The sequence below is a fragment of the Mycteria americana genome, chromosome 1 (assembly GCF_035582795.1).
Source record: "Mycteria americana isolate JAX WOST 10 ecotype Jacksonville Zoo and Gardens chromosome 1, USCA_MyAme_1.0, whole genome shotgun sequence".
Classification (NCBI taxonomy): Eukaryota; Metazoa; Chordata; class Aves; order Ciconiiformes; family Ciconiidae; genus Mycteria; species Mycteria americana.
In genome coordinates this window covers 126,716,295-126,733,893 of record NC_134365.1, presented here as the reverse complement: position 1 = coordinate 126,733,893, position 17,599 = coordinate 126,716,295, and the positions used below count along the sequence as shown (strand labels likewise).

The following is a 17,599-nucleotide window of genomic DNA, read 5'->3' as shown; positions in this document are numbered from 1 at the left end:
AGCAAGGTGCTGCAAGTCCAGCTCATCCCTCCTGTCACTGGGGGAAGAGGAAGGATATTTACTCTGGACAGAGAAAGACAGAGATGGATATGGGGAAAGTTTACTAATTCTGCTTGTTGGTTATACACAATTTATAGGCTTATGATGTCTGTTCCAGCCTAACTGATAAACCTCAAAGCCAAATCTTCAAGCTCACAAATATGAGGGGAAGAATTATCTCCTTAGATGACCCAAAGTCTCTCAGATGCCTGGTGATGGGGAAGGGAAGGAAAATAGAAAGTATATATATCCAGTACGCACAAGTTGCAGAGAAGTCTGTGGTTTTTGCACCCCCCCCCCCCCTTTTTTTTTCCATGTGCCTACAAATCTCTATCTATAAGGGTTTCCTAACCTTTTCCCCCCCTAGGATACCATCATTTGTGACAGCAAAAGCATCAACATTTCCAGCTCTGTATCAGGCTATGCATGTACATAAGCAGCAACAACTGCCTGTTCAAACAGTATTTGTATATCACTTAGACTGCTCATGTGAAATTAGTGGTAATCTGGAAATCTTTAGTACAGAAGAAATCATGCAAGACCGCAGAGCAGCCCAGCTTACTCAAGTCTTGTTTATCTCAGTGGTAAACTTCCTGGCATTTGGGTGCAGAGGAACCCATGTGCAATTTTGGAGCAGGTGTAACCTTTCTTACACATTGAAAAAAACATTTGTGGTAGTAAAGCTCGTTCAAATCTTTTTTGTCAATATGAATGGAAAATCATACGTATTCATATTCTGAAGATTCTGCCTTCCTACCAGGCTTTCTAATTGCTGTTACGAAATCTGGGAAGTATAGAGAAAAGTAATTACTCAAAAGACAAACATCAGAAATCACTAGAAGAGAAGATATCACAAGGACAAACAAAACTGTTTAAAAGAGGCATTAAACTGCAGGGAGATAATACAGTCGTCTGGATCAAGTAGTTAATGAAACTAAGAATCCTATGTATCAAATGATATTTAAGTTGATATAATGTGTATTTCCAATAATTATGTGCCACTCCGCTCAGCTCGAGACCTTCTTTGTGTTTTAAGTAAACAATTGCAGAGATGAACATGGTAAAAAAAATTACTATGTGCTGTGAGAAGTAGACTTAAAGGTTTGGGTTTTGCTTTTGGGGTTTTTTTGCCAATGCATATAAGCCTGCTGGGCATTTGCAGTACAGAGAAGGCTAACCTATAGAACACCTTGTTCTGAGGAAAACGTGTCCTTGCAGTTACGCATCCTACATTTTCTCCTGTGGTGTAAAATAGCATATTTAGCAGCAACACATGCTACATAAGCAATACAATAGCATTATTTGGTGTAGGTGTTTAGGTGTCAAGGTGCTGGCAGCGGGGGGGCTGCAGGGGTGGTCTCTGTGAGGAGAGGCTGGGGTTGCCCCGTGCCGGACACAGCCGGTGCGAACGGACCCACTGCAGGGCACAGCTGAGCCCAGCAGCCAAGATGGTGGTGCCTCAGGGAAAGTGTAAGAAAGGGAAAAATATTGCCCAGCCGTGAGGAGTATGGGAAGAAGTGTGAGAAATAGCCTGCAAGCACCAAGGTGAGAGCAGGAGGAAACAGAAGAGGTGCTCCAGCAGAGATTCCCCTGCAGCCCCTGGAGAGGCCAGGGTGGAGTAAGGGATGCCCCTGCAGCCCCTGGAGGACCCCACACCAGAGCAGGTATCCACCCTGCAGCCCACGGACGACCCAATGCTGGAGCAGGTGGATATTCCCTGAAGGAACTGCGGCCTGTGGAAGACTCACGCAGGAGCAGGCTTGTCCTGAAGGACTGCAGCCCATGGGAGGACCCACACTGGAGAAGGAGAAAAGTGTGAGAAGGAAGGCAGGGCAGAGAGAGGCTGTTATGGACTGACCACAGCCTCCCAATTCCCCATCCCTCTGCACCACTCGGGGTTGAGGGGTAGGGGAGTCAGGAGCGAAGGAGTGAAGTTGAGCCTGGGAAGGGGAGGTAGCGCTTTCATTTTTGTCTTTGTTTTCCACTACCCAAATCTATTTGAATTGGTAATAAATTAAACTGGGTTTCCCCAAGTCAAGTCTGTTTTACCTGTGATGGTAACTGGTAAGCAGTTTGCATGTATTTACCTTGACCCATGAGCTTTTTCGTCCTATTTTCTCCCCCTGCTCTGTTGAGGAGGGGGAGTGAATGAGCAGCTGGTGGGAGTTTGGCCCTTAGCCAAGGTCAACCCACCACACGTGGTTATGCTGGTATTAACATACAGAATACTGATTAAATGGGGAAAAATAAGATGAATCTTCCTCCAAAGATACAGCTTGTTTCTTTCATTTTTAGTTTTCAAATATCACCTTACCTGATTTAATCATGGGCTGTAAAAAGTAAGTAGACTACAGCGTCAAGAGAGTATCAAAAGTGCATATTTTTTTGCTTCCTTCTCCCCTTCAGCAAATGTTTCAAATTAAAACTACTTTGCAGAAATGGATAAGCAAGAAAAATCCTTCATTATTTATACACACTCATAAATATATGCAGAACAGAATAGTTTCTTGAAACTGAGCATTAATCAGCTTCCCTAAATTTTGCAAAGGTCTTGATGGTAGGCAATAATTTCAGATTTCCTTTCTCCCTCCACTTCCTGACCACACGGCAAGGAAATACAAAAATTCTTAGAAAACTACTGAATATCAACAAGTAGCAAACATAACTTGCAACAGTACGCTTATCAAAATTGCAGACAAAACACAGCATGCAAGCATTTCTTATGCAGTAGCCATCCACTGCCAGCACTCCGTTCATTATCAGTGACCTTCATCACATTATAGTTTTTTTCCATAGACACATTTTTTTCTAACAGAACAAGCTTCTTGAGGTTCATTTCCTACTTTCTATGTGACAATAGACAAATTATAGCCTCTTGATACTTCAGGGTTCCTATTTTGCTCTATCTGGTGACGCCACATCAGAATGTGAGGCTGCATGTTTACTTAGTACTCAAGAGCTCTTACAGACAAACTGACAGACTTAGAAGTTATGGTTAAAAAACACTGTCCCTCTCTGATCATCCCAAATTTTCTTTCTCCTCCCTTGGAAGTTAAAGAACTTAGATCACAGGTGGAAAAACTGCATCTTTGTTGCCCTGGTTTGAAATCAGTATACCAGAGAAATCTACTTCAATGAACTACTTGATGTTAAGCAGAAGGACTAGACTAGTTCAGTAATAGGTAATATTCTATACAGCTGTTTAAGACCCCAACAGACTGCTGCTATAAACTAGATGAAAAATGGATGCTACTTAATAGCGTGCTGAAAAATCAGTACTACTAAACCTTAATACTCTCTTTTAAATTTAAAATGAGAACTCCATAAATACAAATGAAATGAGAAAGAAGGCTAGGCTAACTTAATAAAATCCTGTCCTTTACCACTGCTAGATTATAATTAGTGAAAATAATTACAGAATTACTTGGTTTCATAACCTTTTTAGTGTAGATTACAAGATCCCGATACTTCAGACAGGTGGGCGGTGATGGTGGTAGAAATCACAATTTCATCTCCATGAAAAAGCAAATGCAGAACAAACAGAAACTTAACTGGTTGAGACTGAACTGTCTAGTTAAACAGGGTAAAAAATTACATACATATGTGTATGTACGTATTAGAAACTTAAAAAGGCTAAAGTCATTTCTGGGGCAGCTGTCATCCTCGTGACAACTAACCACTTCACTGGGTTCATCAAAGGAGCAAATGATGATTTCAAGGTTATTCTAAAAACTGACCTGAGCAAGGACTGCTGAGCTGCACTTCTGAGCTGCACTTAGGTCAGCAAAATGAATGGAGTGCACACATGAACTTACATAGATAGGGGTTTTTCCTATGTTGCAACTACAAGAACTGTAAGGTGAATATCAGTAACAGGATAAACAGAATCTATAGACAGCAAAGTTTTCTAAAATCATGGATACTCACTGCTTTTTAGACCAAGTAGTGATACTTGGTTTCTGCTGAAAATTATCTAGTAGAAAATTTGCCTTCTAAACATGTCCAGTGTAAAATTTTAAAATTGTTCTCAACAGTTCAATTGTTTAAAATATTTTAGAAGCTTTTGAATTTTCTTTGGTGTTTTGGGAGAAGATGTGCATCTTTTTGGAGGCAGTGTGAGAAAGAACAGTAAGCAAAGGCATTTTTCTCTCTTTAATAGATAACTTCTGCATTCCACAGCTCTTTTATTCTTCAGGATATAAGAACACTCATGGATATATTCGAATGACTGCACATGAAAAAATAATATTATTTTATTTAAATAAATATTGCATGCATGCATACACACATGATTTTTAGTATCTGTATGTGAGAAGAAATCATATGGAAGACTGGAATCAATTTTCTGTCTATGTGCTTCTAGGTTCTTCTTATCTGTTCTAGAGTAGCATTAACTGAAAATCATCACTGTATGAAGACTCAGCAGTGGCATATATTCAATGTGATACTTGCCTCCACCCAATTAATTGTAAATAAATGACTACATCAAAGCATTTTGCTGTCTTAGGAAGCACTCAATGCCTGAATAGGTACAGACATTAGACGTCTTATTTCTAGAGGTAAGCTTTCTTATCAGCCAGTTTTGAGGCATGTTGGTAGTCTGGAAATTTATAAAATTGCTAATTTTGCTGATTTTTCCTGTGGATAAACAGAGAGCTTCAGTCTTCAGGTGTTGTCAATCTGATATCATTCACAAGCACCAAAGATAAATTTTGACTTACCTTTGATAATTTAGTTTCTATGACTCTTTCCATATTATTCCAGACAATAGGGCTATGCTTTCCACAAGAAGAAGAGTATATACAGAGACCCAATCAGATTTTGTCATCCCTAAGGCAGGGGATTGATGACCAAGATATCAGAAGGAGAGTCTTTCAACAGCAGTAGTATCTGAACGATGTATAAGGAAACAACTGGAACAAATAATTTTTAGGAAAAAAATGTGAGGTACTAATAAACATCACCATCTGACCTCTCACAATAGTGTAATAAGAAATATGTTCATAAATTAAGGAATTTCTAAAAGAGTGGGATGTCCAGAATAATGTGGAAGGAATCGAAGAATCAAACACAACAGATCAGATTGGTCAATACCTTACTACTTTTAATTCCTTTCCACATTACTCCAGACAATAGAGATGTTTAAAGCAGGTGTACAGAGAAGATGAATAGAATTAAAAAAAACCAAAACCCAACAACAACAAAAAAAGGCAATTCAGCTTCAGCACAGAAGATTGTCTGAAGAAAATGTATTTTAAAAGATGCATCAGCAGACAACTGGACAAGTGGATATTAGTGTCCAGAAAATGAACAAAGCAAAGATCACATGATAACCAGACAAATTATAATAATTGATTCAATGGCCTTTTCAGCCATAAAACTATAATGGAGGAAGTAAACCTAAATTGACTTTTAAACACATTAGCCTCCTGTAAGAACTCTCAAATCAGCCCAGATGTGAAGTAGAATTTCTGAGAGACAGTAAACCACAATTGTATCTTTTAAATAAAACAAAGTCTATCAGAGGCAAAGCTTTGAAGAGGCTCACATTCTTTTATTTCTCAGGAAAAAAAATTACTGAAATAATGTGCTCTTGCTTTGCAGAGGAAAGAAACACTGCCATATAAGTGAAAGAAGAATACTAGCGTAGGACCTCAGCTTACAAACATTTACGTCTCCTTGGAAAACAAAAGAAACATTCACTATATCATTCAGACACTGATGATGAAAAAGGGAAAACAGTCTATGCAGTGTAAAAAACCAACATTTAAAAAATATGATTTTTAAACTGGGGTTTGTAAAACCACCAAGAAGATCCAGTTTGGTGAAACACTGGAACAGGTTGCCCAGAGCAGTTGTAGATGCTCCATCCCTGGAAACATTCAAGGTCAGGTTGGACGGGGCTTTGAGCAACCTGATCTAGTTGAAGATGTCCCTGCTCATTGCAGGGGGGTTGGACTAGATGACCTTTAAAGGTCCCTTCCAGCCCAAACCATTCTATGATTCTATGATCATTTTTACACTGATGGGAACAAAACAAAAATAAGGAACATAAAAGATCCATCCCCCCCGATTCCATAGTCTTATTTGCAGCGAAATTTATGGCAATGCCTTTGCTATTTTTGTACTAAGTCTAAAAGGCTAGCTGACGAAGAACCAAGAACACTTGATATTTATGTACTGTACTTCTATTAAGAACATATAAGATGCTTTCCAGTAAGATGATGATGGTTGTGTCAGGATACCTGAAAATACTACAGGATTCTGAAGCGACTTATTGATTAAAAATCAATACTGGACTAGATTAGCATCATGGTACCTGTGACATTTTGCTGCTAAAGGTAAAAAGTAAAAGCAGTTAACTATCCATAGATAAGACTTGACCGTTAGTATAGAACCTCATACCATTTAGGTCTGTAAAGTTATCTTATTTTGCAGTAGTCGAAACCAGGAGAAAATAAGTAGATTAAGTGGAGGAAATAGCACTTGTGGACTCAATGGCTTTTGTTCCTTCAGACTTTTATACCATATACTAGATAAAAATCCCAAGATTTAGCATCAAAGATATTTGATATCTGACAAATCTGATGTCATATTTATTTAAGAAAATATTGTGACAATTCATACCACTTTCTGAAAGAAAAATTGTCTAAGGAAGAAGACAGAGATCATAATGTGAGATTGCTCTATTAAATCACTGACTTTGCAGAGGTTCCACTACTCCAGCTGCATCATAACCATGCAAACATGGACTGTTTCCTGTCTACATCCTGTTCTATAAAGGAGTTCACTTATATGTTTATGATGATCTGTAACTACTGTGTATAATGCCAGAATTCCATCTTAAAGTGCCTACTTCAATGCTTCAAATGAATACACTTAGCACAATTTTCCACTGCTGATCTAAGAACTGCAAGAAGAGACCTTCTGAGATTGGTAGCTAATGAAAACGATTTCCTGTGGCTCAGAAGATGGCACATGCTTATGGGAAAACACAGTGGAACAAAAAGTATTTCCTTACATTTCCCTTCTGGTCTTATGGAAAATGAGTTATGGCTATGTCCTTTTTTTTGGTACTTACTTACTAATAATTAAACTCCCTTAAAAATAAACTCCACTGGATTGTTAGCTGATAAAATACAGTCATGTTCCTAAAATCTATTCCACAGACATTTTCATTAATGACATCTAGTATGATGTCATAGCTTGTTATCATGAGCTCCCTTACACTTCTGTTAAATAACCCTCTATCTGCTCAAAAGAACACTGTAGTTATAATCCTTCTAAACAATACAAGTCTATCTTTGGACTTACATCAAAAGATTGGGACTGGTCTACTTTCAATACCTGGGACTTAGTTTAACTTTATCCCCCCCCCCCCCCCCCCCCCCCCCAACAATTTATACACACTGGAAAAAAGATGTCTTTTGTTAAGTTGAAAAAATTCCATAGTCCCCAAAAAAGCAAAAGCTGTACCCTAGAAGGCAGGCTCTGAAGACACTGAGGGAGAAAATTCCCTTCTATTTGTGTTCTCCTGGGCTACACATAATCTGGTCTTGTCAGGCACAGGTGTGTCATATAAAAAGGTAAGCAAAATGGCACAAATGCAAATGCATGAAAGCAAGAAAAAATTTTTAGAACACTGGTAATCCCTGAATGTTTTAGATATAGCAACTCTTATTTTAGGAGAAAAATACTACCACAAAAGAGAGTGATCACCATAGATATTGAAGAGCTTTTGCATAATGGCTGGGTTTTTATGCAAGATAAAGGGAAGAGTCCTATCAGCTGAACTTTACTACAGTTACATTACTTTCAATGTTGACATGATTTTTCTAAAGGAAAGCTGTCCTTTTCTTTAAAAGATAAACTACTCCAAGCAACATAAAATAAAAGAAAGGTAAAAGATTGGTGTTCATGAACAGAAAGATAAAAAGATAAAGAAAGATAAAGAAAGAAAATAAAAGAAATCTTTTATCTAAAGAAAGATAAAATACTTCTGTTCTTGAACACCAGGGTCATCTACATAGTAGATCTACATTTACACTAGTAATGAGTATATTCTGGTAGGGTATTGTGGTAATACACATTACCTAGATACAAAAAGATTAATAACTATTGCACTTTCTGTAAGTATAAGGCAGTGTGTTTTCAGTATTGTAAAAATTTTAAGGTACACTGAGCACTGAAATGGGTTAGAAGCACAGGGGGTTTTAGGGTCAGTAAGAGAACCTTAATGCCATAATAGCTCTTATTTAATAGAGAATTTCCTTTTTGATGTGTTAACCAGAAAATACAGGAATTGCCATGCTGAAAGGGAAATAATTGACTATGTTAAGATGAATCAATGTTTTTCACTAAAAATTAGAAAAAGAATGTGAAAACGAACAGGTTGGTTATTATACTGCTCAAACTTCTCTATAAGGAGAGCTTCTATTTCATTTAGGAGACAACTGATAAATAAGTGGTGCCTGTAATTTATTATTATTACAAACCAAAACTTATCCATAGGGCATATGGATAACTTACTTAAACAAATATGTAGATAAACAATTTTTTACAAGAAATTTATAGATCAGTTCAAACAGACAGTATTTTTAACTTTCATATAACACATATAGGGTGATATTGTAAAGTTGAAGAAATAAAATCTTGCAAGTGCTGTGCAGGGGACTGTCTAGTAACATGCCTTCAGATAGGACTCTGGAAGGGAAAAGAATTGCCAGGTAAAAGATATAGTTTGTGGTATAAAGACTGGAATGGAAGATGAGAAGAAAGAGATAAGGAGTCTGTTAAGGACAAAGCTTGAAACAAGCAGTAGAACTGAGACCTTCCGTGGTATATAAATGAAGTGGAATTACTCTGGGTATCTCTGAAAGCGATAGGAATTTGAAGCTGAAAGTAACAAGTGCTAAGGAAAAGGCTACAGACTGGAAATGACAGTTGCGGGGGGGGGGGGGAATGAAGGCAGACTAATACAGCAGAAGTTGAGAAGGATGAGGCAAGAGGTACAGAGAAATATTATACTGATGAGGCTTAAGAAAGAAGCTTCTGTAAGTACTGCAAACAGAACCAGAAAGGAATGAAAACATTTTTACATAGGAAAGGAAAGACCAGACCAGTACTGATAACCACATGGAGGTTGAGCACATGAATGATGAGTGGGATCACAGGACAGTGAATGGTAACAGGAAAGGAAGGACATGACAAACTTGGGGAAAAATGCAGATTTTTTTTTTTCCCCAAGTTAAACTTGAGGTTTCTTGTGAGACAGCTAGTAGTCTGAAAGAAAGCACACTGTATCTGACTCTCCAGAAGAGTAGTTGAAACAGAAGATATGGATAAACTTGCTCAGTGAGAATATAAAGAAGAAAAATGAGAGAATCATAAACAAAAGTGTAGGACCTATCACTAAAAAAAGCAGTTGCTGAAGTACAAAAAATTTGAGAAACACAGGAAAAGTAAAGAAAGAAGTGACCTTTTTATTAAGGAAATAAGAGCAGCTTAACTGAATGGATAGTTTCTTTGAAAAGATGTATCTAGGTCTCTAGGTAATAAGATACCTGGATATTTCCAGGGCATTAGCGGTATCTGGAAGAGAATGGAAGCTGTTGGTATGCTTGTATTGGATTTGCTTTTTATTTTAAAGAGCACATAAAAGCCAAATTGACGCAGACCTTTAAGTAATTAGATTAGGAAATCTGACGTTTTGAAGAGGCATGGTACTGAGAGGAATTTACTCATTTTGAAGAAAAAAAATTAAACTAACAAAATCTTTTGTTGTGGTCTCCTACTCTGGCAATGAAAGCATCAGAAAATTGATTGGGTCTTCATCTGTGCAGGCTGATTAAAGCATAACCCTATTGTCTGGAACAATATGGAAGGCAGCTAGAGGAAATAAAATCCACAGAAAACAAAACACACTTAGTCAAAAAATATACATATGTATCAAGATATTGATGTCTTATGCAATAATTACAATTAAATATTAAAACACAGAAAAGAGTCACGTGAAAACTAATAAGATTTTACTATTAAACAGTGTAGCATTCTGACAGAAATTGCCTAAGAAACATAGGGGAGCATTGAGGATGCTGTAGTAAGACCTTACTCAATTGCTTTGACATACATTTCAATCCTGATAGCATCTTTATTTGATTTACTTTGTCAAGCATGGAAGAATTATGCCAAGGATTGCATTAAAATGGAGAATTCTTTGCTTTTTCTCAATTTTATTTTGATCAAACCAGTGTAAGCTCCTGTTGAGTAACATTTAGAGGGATTTAATACTCAGTATATGTACGCACAACAATGTTACATTCTACTAGCAATTTAGATTAACTGTGTGCATTTATAATGTTAACAAAGTCTTTAGCGAAAGATTATTTTTGAGCTCTTGTTTTGTAGGCCAGGCTGTGTCGGAAGAACAGAACTCTGCAGTACAACATGCATAATATTATATAACTTCGAAGGAAAATTTCTTACCTCCAGCAACTAGCCCAGACTCTCCTAACTGAATTGCTACCCCGAAGCCACCAAGCTTTACTGGGGCTGAATTCTCTTTTGAGGCAAGCAGTACACAGTGTGGCTGAAAAGACAAAGACCCAGACAAATTATTATATTATTTGAGACATACAATTTGCATTTTAGAACTTATTTTCATAAATGTGCAAACAGAAGCTAGAATATTTGGGTTTTTTTAAAAGAATTTCTTAATTTCAGATATTTTTTTTCTGGCATGGACTCCTTTATTGGCTTCTCTTTCACATGTCCCAGGCACAGCAAAATCCTTTCAGGGCTTAACAGAACTCACAAGGAACACAAAATGAAATCATAATAAAATGGAGATTAAAATTAACGCCTATAATTTCTTACCGGTATTACTTTTTCTTTTTACCTTTCACCTTTAAGCCTTACACTGTTTCAATTCTCCAGCAGAAACATCCTGCCTATGATACACTTTGTGAAATCTTATCCTTCACACAGAGAACAAAAAATACTATTTTGAGCCTTAATCACAGAATTCATTGATCACTTTCCAACTGCAGAAAAGAAAAGGAACAATTCCTGTGATGTTTGTAATAAATATTCCAGTGAGGGGGAAAATTGTTTAGGTTTCTAAACTGGATTCCAGGCACAGTCTTTCCACTAATAAGAGTGAGGTGTAATGTATAAAAACTGGAATAGTATTATACAACAATTTGGATGGATACTGACTGGTATAGGAAGAAGCAACATACAGGCAAAATCTACTAGAACACAATTTAGTATTTAATACACATAGCCAAACTACTGCATTTAATATAGAATGACTTCCTGCATTTACTCAAAGCCTCCCTTTGCAGTCAACCAAATTATTTAAACGGAAGAATGCCACATTTGTATACTGCTTCTTGATAAAACATTACTGCTTAAAGTACAAAACTAGGAACTCAAAATAGTGCAAAGGAGCTACAACAAGCTCAGTCTGACTACCTGTAAAGTCATCATCTGTAGCCACTCATGTTTTCTTTTAAAAAGTTTCAAGTGTATGAGAACAAGCACCTTCAAGTAAGAACACATAGCCTGTTCACAGTTCTAACTGAAATCTGCAGAATCACGTAAAGGCTTGATTCCTAAACAGATGATATATCAAGAAAATTAACATGGAATTTCTCATTTCAAATGCTAAGGAGAATACTAAGTCAAGACAACGTTCTTGAGATGATGGTTAAATTTAGGCTACCTTCTATCAGGACTTCTAGAATTCATTTATAAATTTGCAATTTATCAATGTAATTTTCAATCCCTTGCATCCTGTTTAAAGTAGTATTAGCAGGTGGTATTATCTCAATACTGTATTTCACTTCTGCCTTATTGAAATTGTTAAGCTGCACACTTAAGGCACTTTCACATTCTCTCATCACTGTCATTTTGAGTGAAAAAGATCAACCTCAAATTTCTAACCCCAGGCAAGGAGGAAGGTAGATGGGAGAACTACACCAACATAAGCAAAATGCACCATTTCAGTGCGGTGTTGATTTCTCTTTACCCTACACTTGAAAAAGTGATACTATTTCCACGACAGTATTAAAAAGAACACAGGCTATACCAACATAATTGTCATCCAAAAAGGAAGCCACTAACACTGCTCACCAGAAACAAAGTTTCTGAGAAAAAAATCCAAATCTCCAATTCACAGTGAAACTCACCGAAAACTTTATTATAGAACCTCTCCCAGAAAAGCCCAAATTAACAGCAAAATTGATCTTTTCAATAGACTGAGTTTTGCTAGTTAAAAATATCTTAAAAAAAACCAACCAGTTGCAACACCAGTTAAACTTCCCCCTGTTGCTAATTATACTGTGTCAGCTGATTCTCATCACTTTCATAGAGAAGCTGGTGCTTTAGCTTTCTAATAAGAGGACTTGCATGCTACTCTTCCCTGTCTTCACCACTGGTATTGAAAATCAGCAGAAGTTCTCAATATATGAATGGTAAGTGGCTTCTTTTATATTTAAGCTATAGTAGAACAAATTTCTATTAAAATTTCTCTTAACTGCAAAGGTACTACTGACCTTCAAAACCTTTCTTAAATATACCTATGTTTAAGCATGCCTGCTTGCTTACAGATGACAAAACTTACGGTAGCTAAAAGTTATGTTTCTAATGTATCTGCAGTGTAATTAATTTTTCTTTCTCTCATTGACCTAAAACTTGTCACTATTTATCCAAATCATTATGTCAAGCATTTTTATAGAAAAGCAACATAAACAAGAAATTATAGTAGTAGATAGGTTTCAAGATGTATTTGAAAGCATGTTTTTTTAAACAAACTTTTAAAATTACTTCTTGCCCTGACAATATGAAATGCCAAATATGAAAACAGAAATATTTTTCAAACTGCTAACATATTGTACAAATTAAATGCAATTGTAAGATCAGCCAATGTAGGATGTTAAAATATTTTAGACTGTCCTCTCAATAACTCAGATTCTGTATGTACATTAGGTCTTACTAAGAATTTTACCTAAAATTCTGCCATTTTCACTGCTGTAGCTATATCACACACTTAAATGTAAATGTGCATTTTAAGACCTAGCATGCAAATTTTGTTCTCATTTTTTTCTTGCTACTGTTGTTAGACAACTAAGCTCAGTTTACCAAAACCAATTCTGAAGTTTTTGTGAGATTAGGGGAAAAAACCTTGCCCCTTAAAAAAAAAAAAAACTAAATAAACTTATTTATGGAATCTTTTATCACTATGACTTAAAGACCGAGGACAAAAGTAGTATCATTACTAGTCAGTCTTAACCATCTCTCTAAACAGCTTATTGTGATTCTACTGTCCTAACCACACACTTTTTTGGTTTTCCTTCTTTGGTCAAAGCTGACTTTTATCTTCCAGATTGTACCTTCCTGGTCAAAAATAAGCATAGTGAAATTAAAAACTTTGAAATGAAAACAAGGAAAACAAGGAAGATGTGAAAACAATCTGTTACTGCATTAATGTGGTTTCCAGCTAATATTAGTTTCTTTGCATAATATTGATTTTTGACCAGTCAAGAAAAGGAAAAAATACTTCAATTTACATGAAGATGTAAATTATTAAAAACGAGCTACTGTAATAGTACTGAGACACAGTGTTACTTACAACAGATTACATAGCCAAATAAATATTAATTGACAATTGCTTTTCTAATTGAAAACTAGTGACATGCATGCAAGAGATCGTGGGTACTTATTTAAAATCAGTACTGATGAGTTTAGAATTGTTTTGATATATTTCTATGTACTTTGTATCAACACCGAGAATACTTCACTTAGCTATACTTACCCTGTTTTGCATCTTAATTAAAAAATTTACTGTGTCAGAAAGACTAATCCTAACATCAGATCTTACAAAAATTATTTGTACTTATAGATAAAACAAAATCTAAATTTCTGAAATTTGCAGCAAAACATAATAGTTGGTTTTTAAAACAATACAAGGCAGTAATAAAGATGTAATTACAAAAACAGTTATCTGCGTGAGTGCTCTGTACCATCTGTTCTTGCCTACTTCACATGAAGAAAAACAGGGAACTGATTATTCTAGACTTACATTATATCATGATATCCAGCTGAAAGTCCTACTTCTACTTAGCTACAGAGATACTTTGGTACATTTACTTTTTTAAGTTATTGCCTTTTATGCTTATATGACATAAGACTGTATGCAATAAAGCAAGCAAACACATGAAAACAGTCCCATGGCGACCTAATTCTTAAAATTTCTCTTTGCATCCCTACAGAACAACTAAAAAAATCCTCACAAACGATGGCTACAGCTTCAGCTGATTTACTGACCATTCTGCCATACAAGGAAGTCTTCTGGAGTAACCAAACTAACCCAGCCATAAATGCCTCAGAAATTCAAAACAATGCCAGTTGTCCCACAGATGACAACTCACTGTCACTTGCTTTGATAGTTTTTTACTCTATTATTTTTGTCGTTGGATTGGTTGGAAATATTATAGCACTGTTTTCTTTCCTGTGCATTCATCAGAAAAGGAATTCTATCCAAGTTTACTTGCTAAATGTAGCCATTGCAGACCTTCTGCTGATCTTCTGTCTTCCCTTCCGAATACTCTATCACGTTACCAAAAACACCTGGATGTTTGGACTGATTTTATGCAAGATTGTAGGAACTCTGTTTTATATGAACATGTATATTAGCATAGTACTGTTAGGACTAATTAGTCTAGATCGTTATGTAAAAATAAATAAGTCTGTGAAGCGTCCTAAAATGTTAACTGCTACACGAAGTATACATATTTGTTGCATGGTGTGGGCACTTGCACTAACAGGATTTATAATAGTAGTTGCACCATCTTTCTTTAAGAGTAAGGACAGCAATTCTACTGTGTGCTTTCATTACAGAAATAAACAGAATGCAATGACAGAAGTAATTTTAAATTATATTATTGTAATCATTTTTTGGATAGTTTTTTTCCTTTTGATACTTTCTTATGTTAAAATTGCCAAGAACCTTCTGAAAATTTCGAAGAAAAGAGCAAATTTTCCCAACGCAGGAAAATACACCCAGACAGCACGGAATTCCTTCATTGTACTCATTATTTTCACCATCTGTTTTGTTCCTTACCACATGTTCCGGTTTGTCTACATTACATCACAGTTACAAAATCCATCTTGTTATTGGAAGGAAATAATTCACAAATGCAATGAGGTGATGCTCATATTTTCATCTTTTAACAGCTGCTTAGACCCAGTTATGTATTTCCTAATGTCCAGAAGTGTCCGTAAGACTGTATTCCAACTTATTTGCAGAAGACTTCATGGAGATTCAGGCCTAAATCTGGAAAGCACTTCAGAAATAAAACTTGGACAATATACACAAGAGAGATTATCTACTACCACTCCCCACTCAAGTTCTTTAAAGAAGTCGTCTCTGATTTGATTATTTAAATGAATGGATACTAGTTTATCTCTGTCACTCCAGGACATCAACTTACGCTGTACCAAAGGCAATACTGTACAGCTACTAATCCTGCCTCTTTCTTCCTGTTAAAAAAATGAGAAGTCTTACTTCTGTTTGTGAAAATGAGAAGTTACTTTTCAGAAGTATTTCGCTCTTGTTTATCCAAGAAAACAAAATAGGAACTTCTCAGATATCTTTTGTTTGACTAAACTAGAACACTAACTCTTTAAGGAGACTTCCACGAAGTGGTTTGAACCTGTATAAGGAATCTTGTATATAGACAATATTACCAAATTGTGTATGTAAATAATAGATGAATTTTGCAAAAAGTAAACTGTGCCCTATTTGAAAGAGGTATATAAACCATTACATGCTTGATGTACTTCTCTGTTTTAATAGGTTTCAAAGAGATCAGTGTTTTAACTACATTTATAGAAGTATTTTTTCCAAGAAAATATTTCAGAACTTAGCAACATGCGGCTTAAAAATGAGGTGAAGAATATGACTGCTATTAATTCAGTTATAATTACAGAAGATACACTTAGTTTTATTAAACAGCAGAATTAAAATATTCAAGCCTCCTAAGCCCCTTATAATATTTTCAACATTTTAATGAATGTCAAGGTCAAACAGCTGAGGAAAAGTAAGCAATGTTTTTAGAAAGTTAGAATTTAAAGAAGGAGAAATGACATACGGGTATTTTCAGTTACCCAAGATTTCCTTCAAACTCTGACAAATTTGGTGACTGCACCTACACAAAGTAGCTCAACAAGGAAAATAAACTCACAGAACTGAGCATAAAGAGCAGAACAGAAAAATTAGCTCTTGTGACACCTGATGCATCAGCTCTGATCTTTGCTCAGGCTCAGTCACCAGTCTACCTACAGATTCCTGAAGCCATGCATTTCAGCTGCACACTTCCTCCCTGGCACAGACCTTCTCTTTTCACCTGATTAAAATAATCTTGATAATTGCTGATGCTATGTAAATAGCAATGTAACAGCACTATCCATAGATACATCCATATTCTCAGATTAAAACCAAACAGGTTTATGTATTTAGGCACAAACAAAAGTTTCAAGCTGTAACATTGTTTAAAAAAAAGGGGGCTGAAGGTGGGAGTTGTTAGACCCAAAGACAAGTAAAGAGGCAGTTATACCAAGAACAACTGAAACGTCTGGCATGACAGGCCAGAAAGGTGAACGAATAAGACACTACATGTTAAGCTCCATAAAATAAGGATTTATTATCCTGAACACATACAAGCAATATTGCTCAAGTAAGCTGGTGTAAAGAAGTTGGTCTTAATACAGCTACCAGTAACTTCTCTGATGGGTCATGTGACTTTTTATGCCAAATCTGTGTCAGAACTTGTGGATTTTTACTAATTCTGTACAATATTCTGGTTTTACAGAAGCTATTCATAAAACTCTTACTGAACAAAGTAAACATAACACTTCACCTCTGCTAAACATAAACTTAGTTTGATTTTTATGTGATTTTACTTCACTCAGTTTTGGTGAAACTGGGTATAAACATGTTAAATTACAATGACTAGCCAGTGTGTTTGGTTTTGGTTTTTTTTTTTTTTAAAGCAAAAAAGGGTGGGGTTTCTTAATCTTTAAGAGAGAGATTCCTACAAACATGTAATTTTCATAAAAATACGATGGTAACTGCATTTTTTTCTTAAACATTTCAGCATACAATTAAGATATTTGTACAATAATTTTTCATTGATTCTCACAATAATTGCATTATATGTTTTCAATATCTTTTATCTATCATCTTGTCATCCTATTACATGTATGCTGAAGCAAGAACTGTCTTGGCTCTGTATTTGTACAGTGCAAGGAATAGCATGTTCCTCGTCCTCTGCAATTCTCCTATGCAGTATAGTAATTCTACATAGTTACATCAACTCTGGTAAATCTAGTGGAGTTTATAACCATCATTTCACAAGATATATACATTACCTCTTCACTCTTTCTTTGCCTATATTTCTTCTACTGCGAGTAGTTGACTGATGACACTGATCACCAGCAGGGGGGTGGGGAACACGGGACAGGACAGACACGAACGACACAGTGAGGCTTGAACAGA

The 17,599-nt window shown here is 35.9% G+C and overlaps 2 protein-coding genes across 4 annotated transcripts in view; one reads left to right on the top strand and one right to left on the bottom strand.

Moving 5' to 3' along the window:
* Positions 1–17,599, bottom strand: part of CASK (calcium/calmodulin dependent serine protein kinase) — a 226,215-nt gene that overhangs the window by 86,393 nt on the left and 122,223 nt on the right. For all 3 annotated transcript variants that reach the window (XM_075520149.1, XM_075520153.1, XM_075520155.1), the window contains exon 6: positions 10,525–10,627. In XM_075520149.1, coding sequence (XP_075376264.1) covers positions 10,525–10,627 — 103 coding nt within the window. The remainder of the gene's footprint in view (positions 1–10,524; positions 10,628–17,599) is intronic.
* On the top strand, positions 14,339–15,577 carry GPR34 (G protein-coupled receptor 34). The gene has a single exon (XM_075491879.1). It carries the CDS (start codon positions 14,339–14,341, stop codon positions 15,476–15,478), a length of 1,140 nt encoding a protein of 379 aa, XP_075347994.1. The 3' UTR covers positions 15,479–15,577.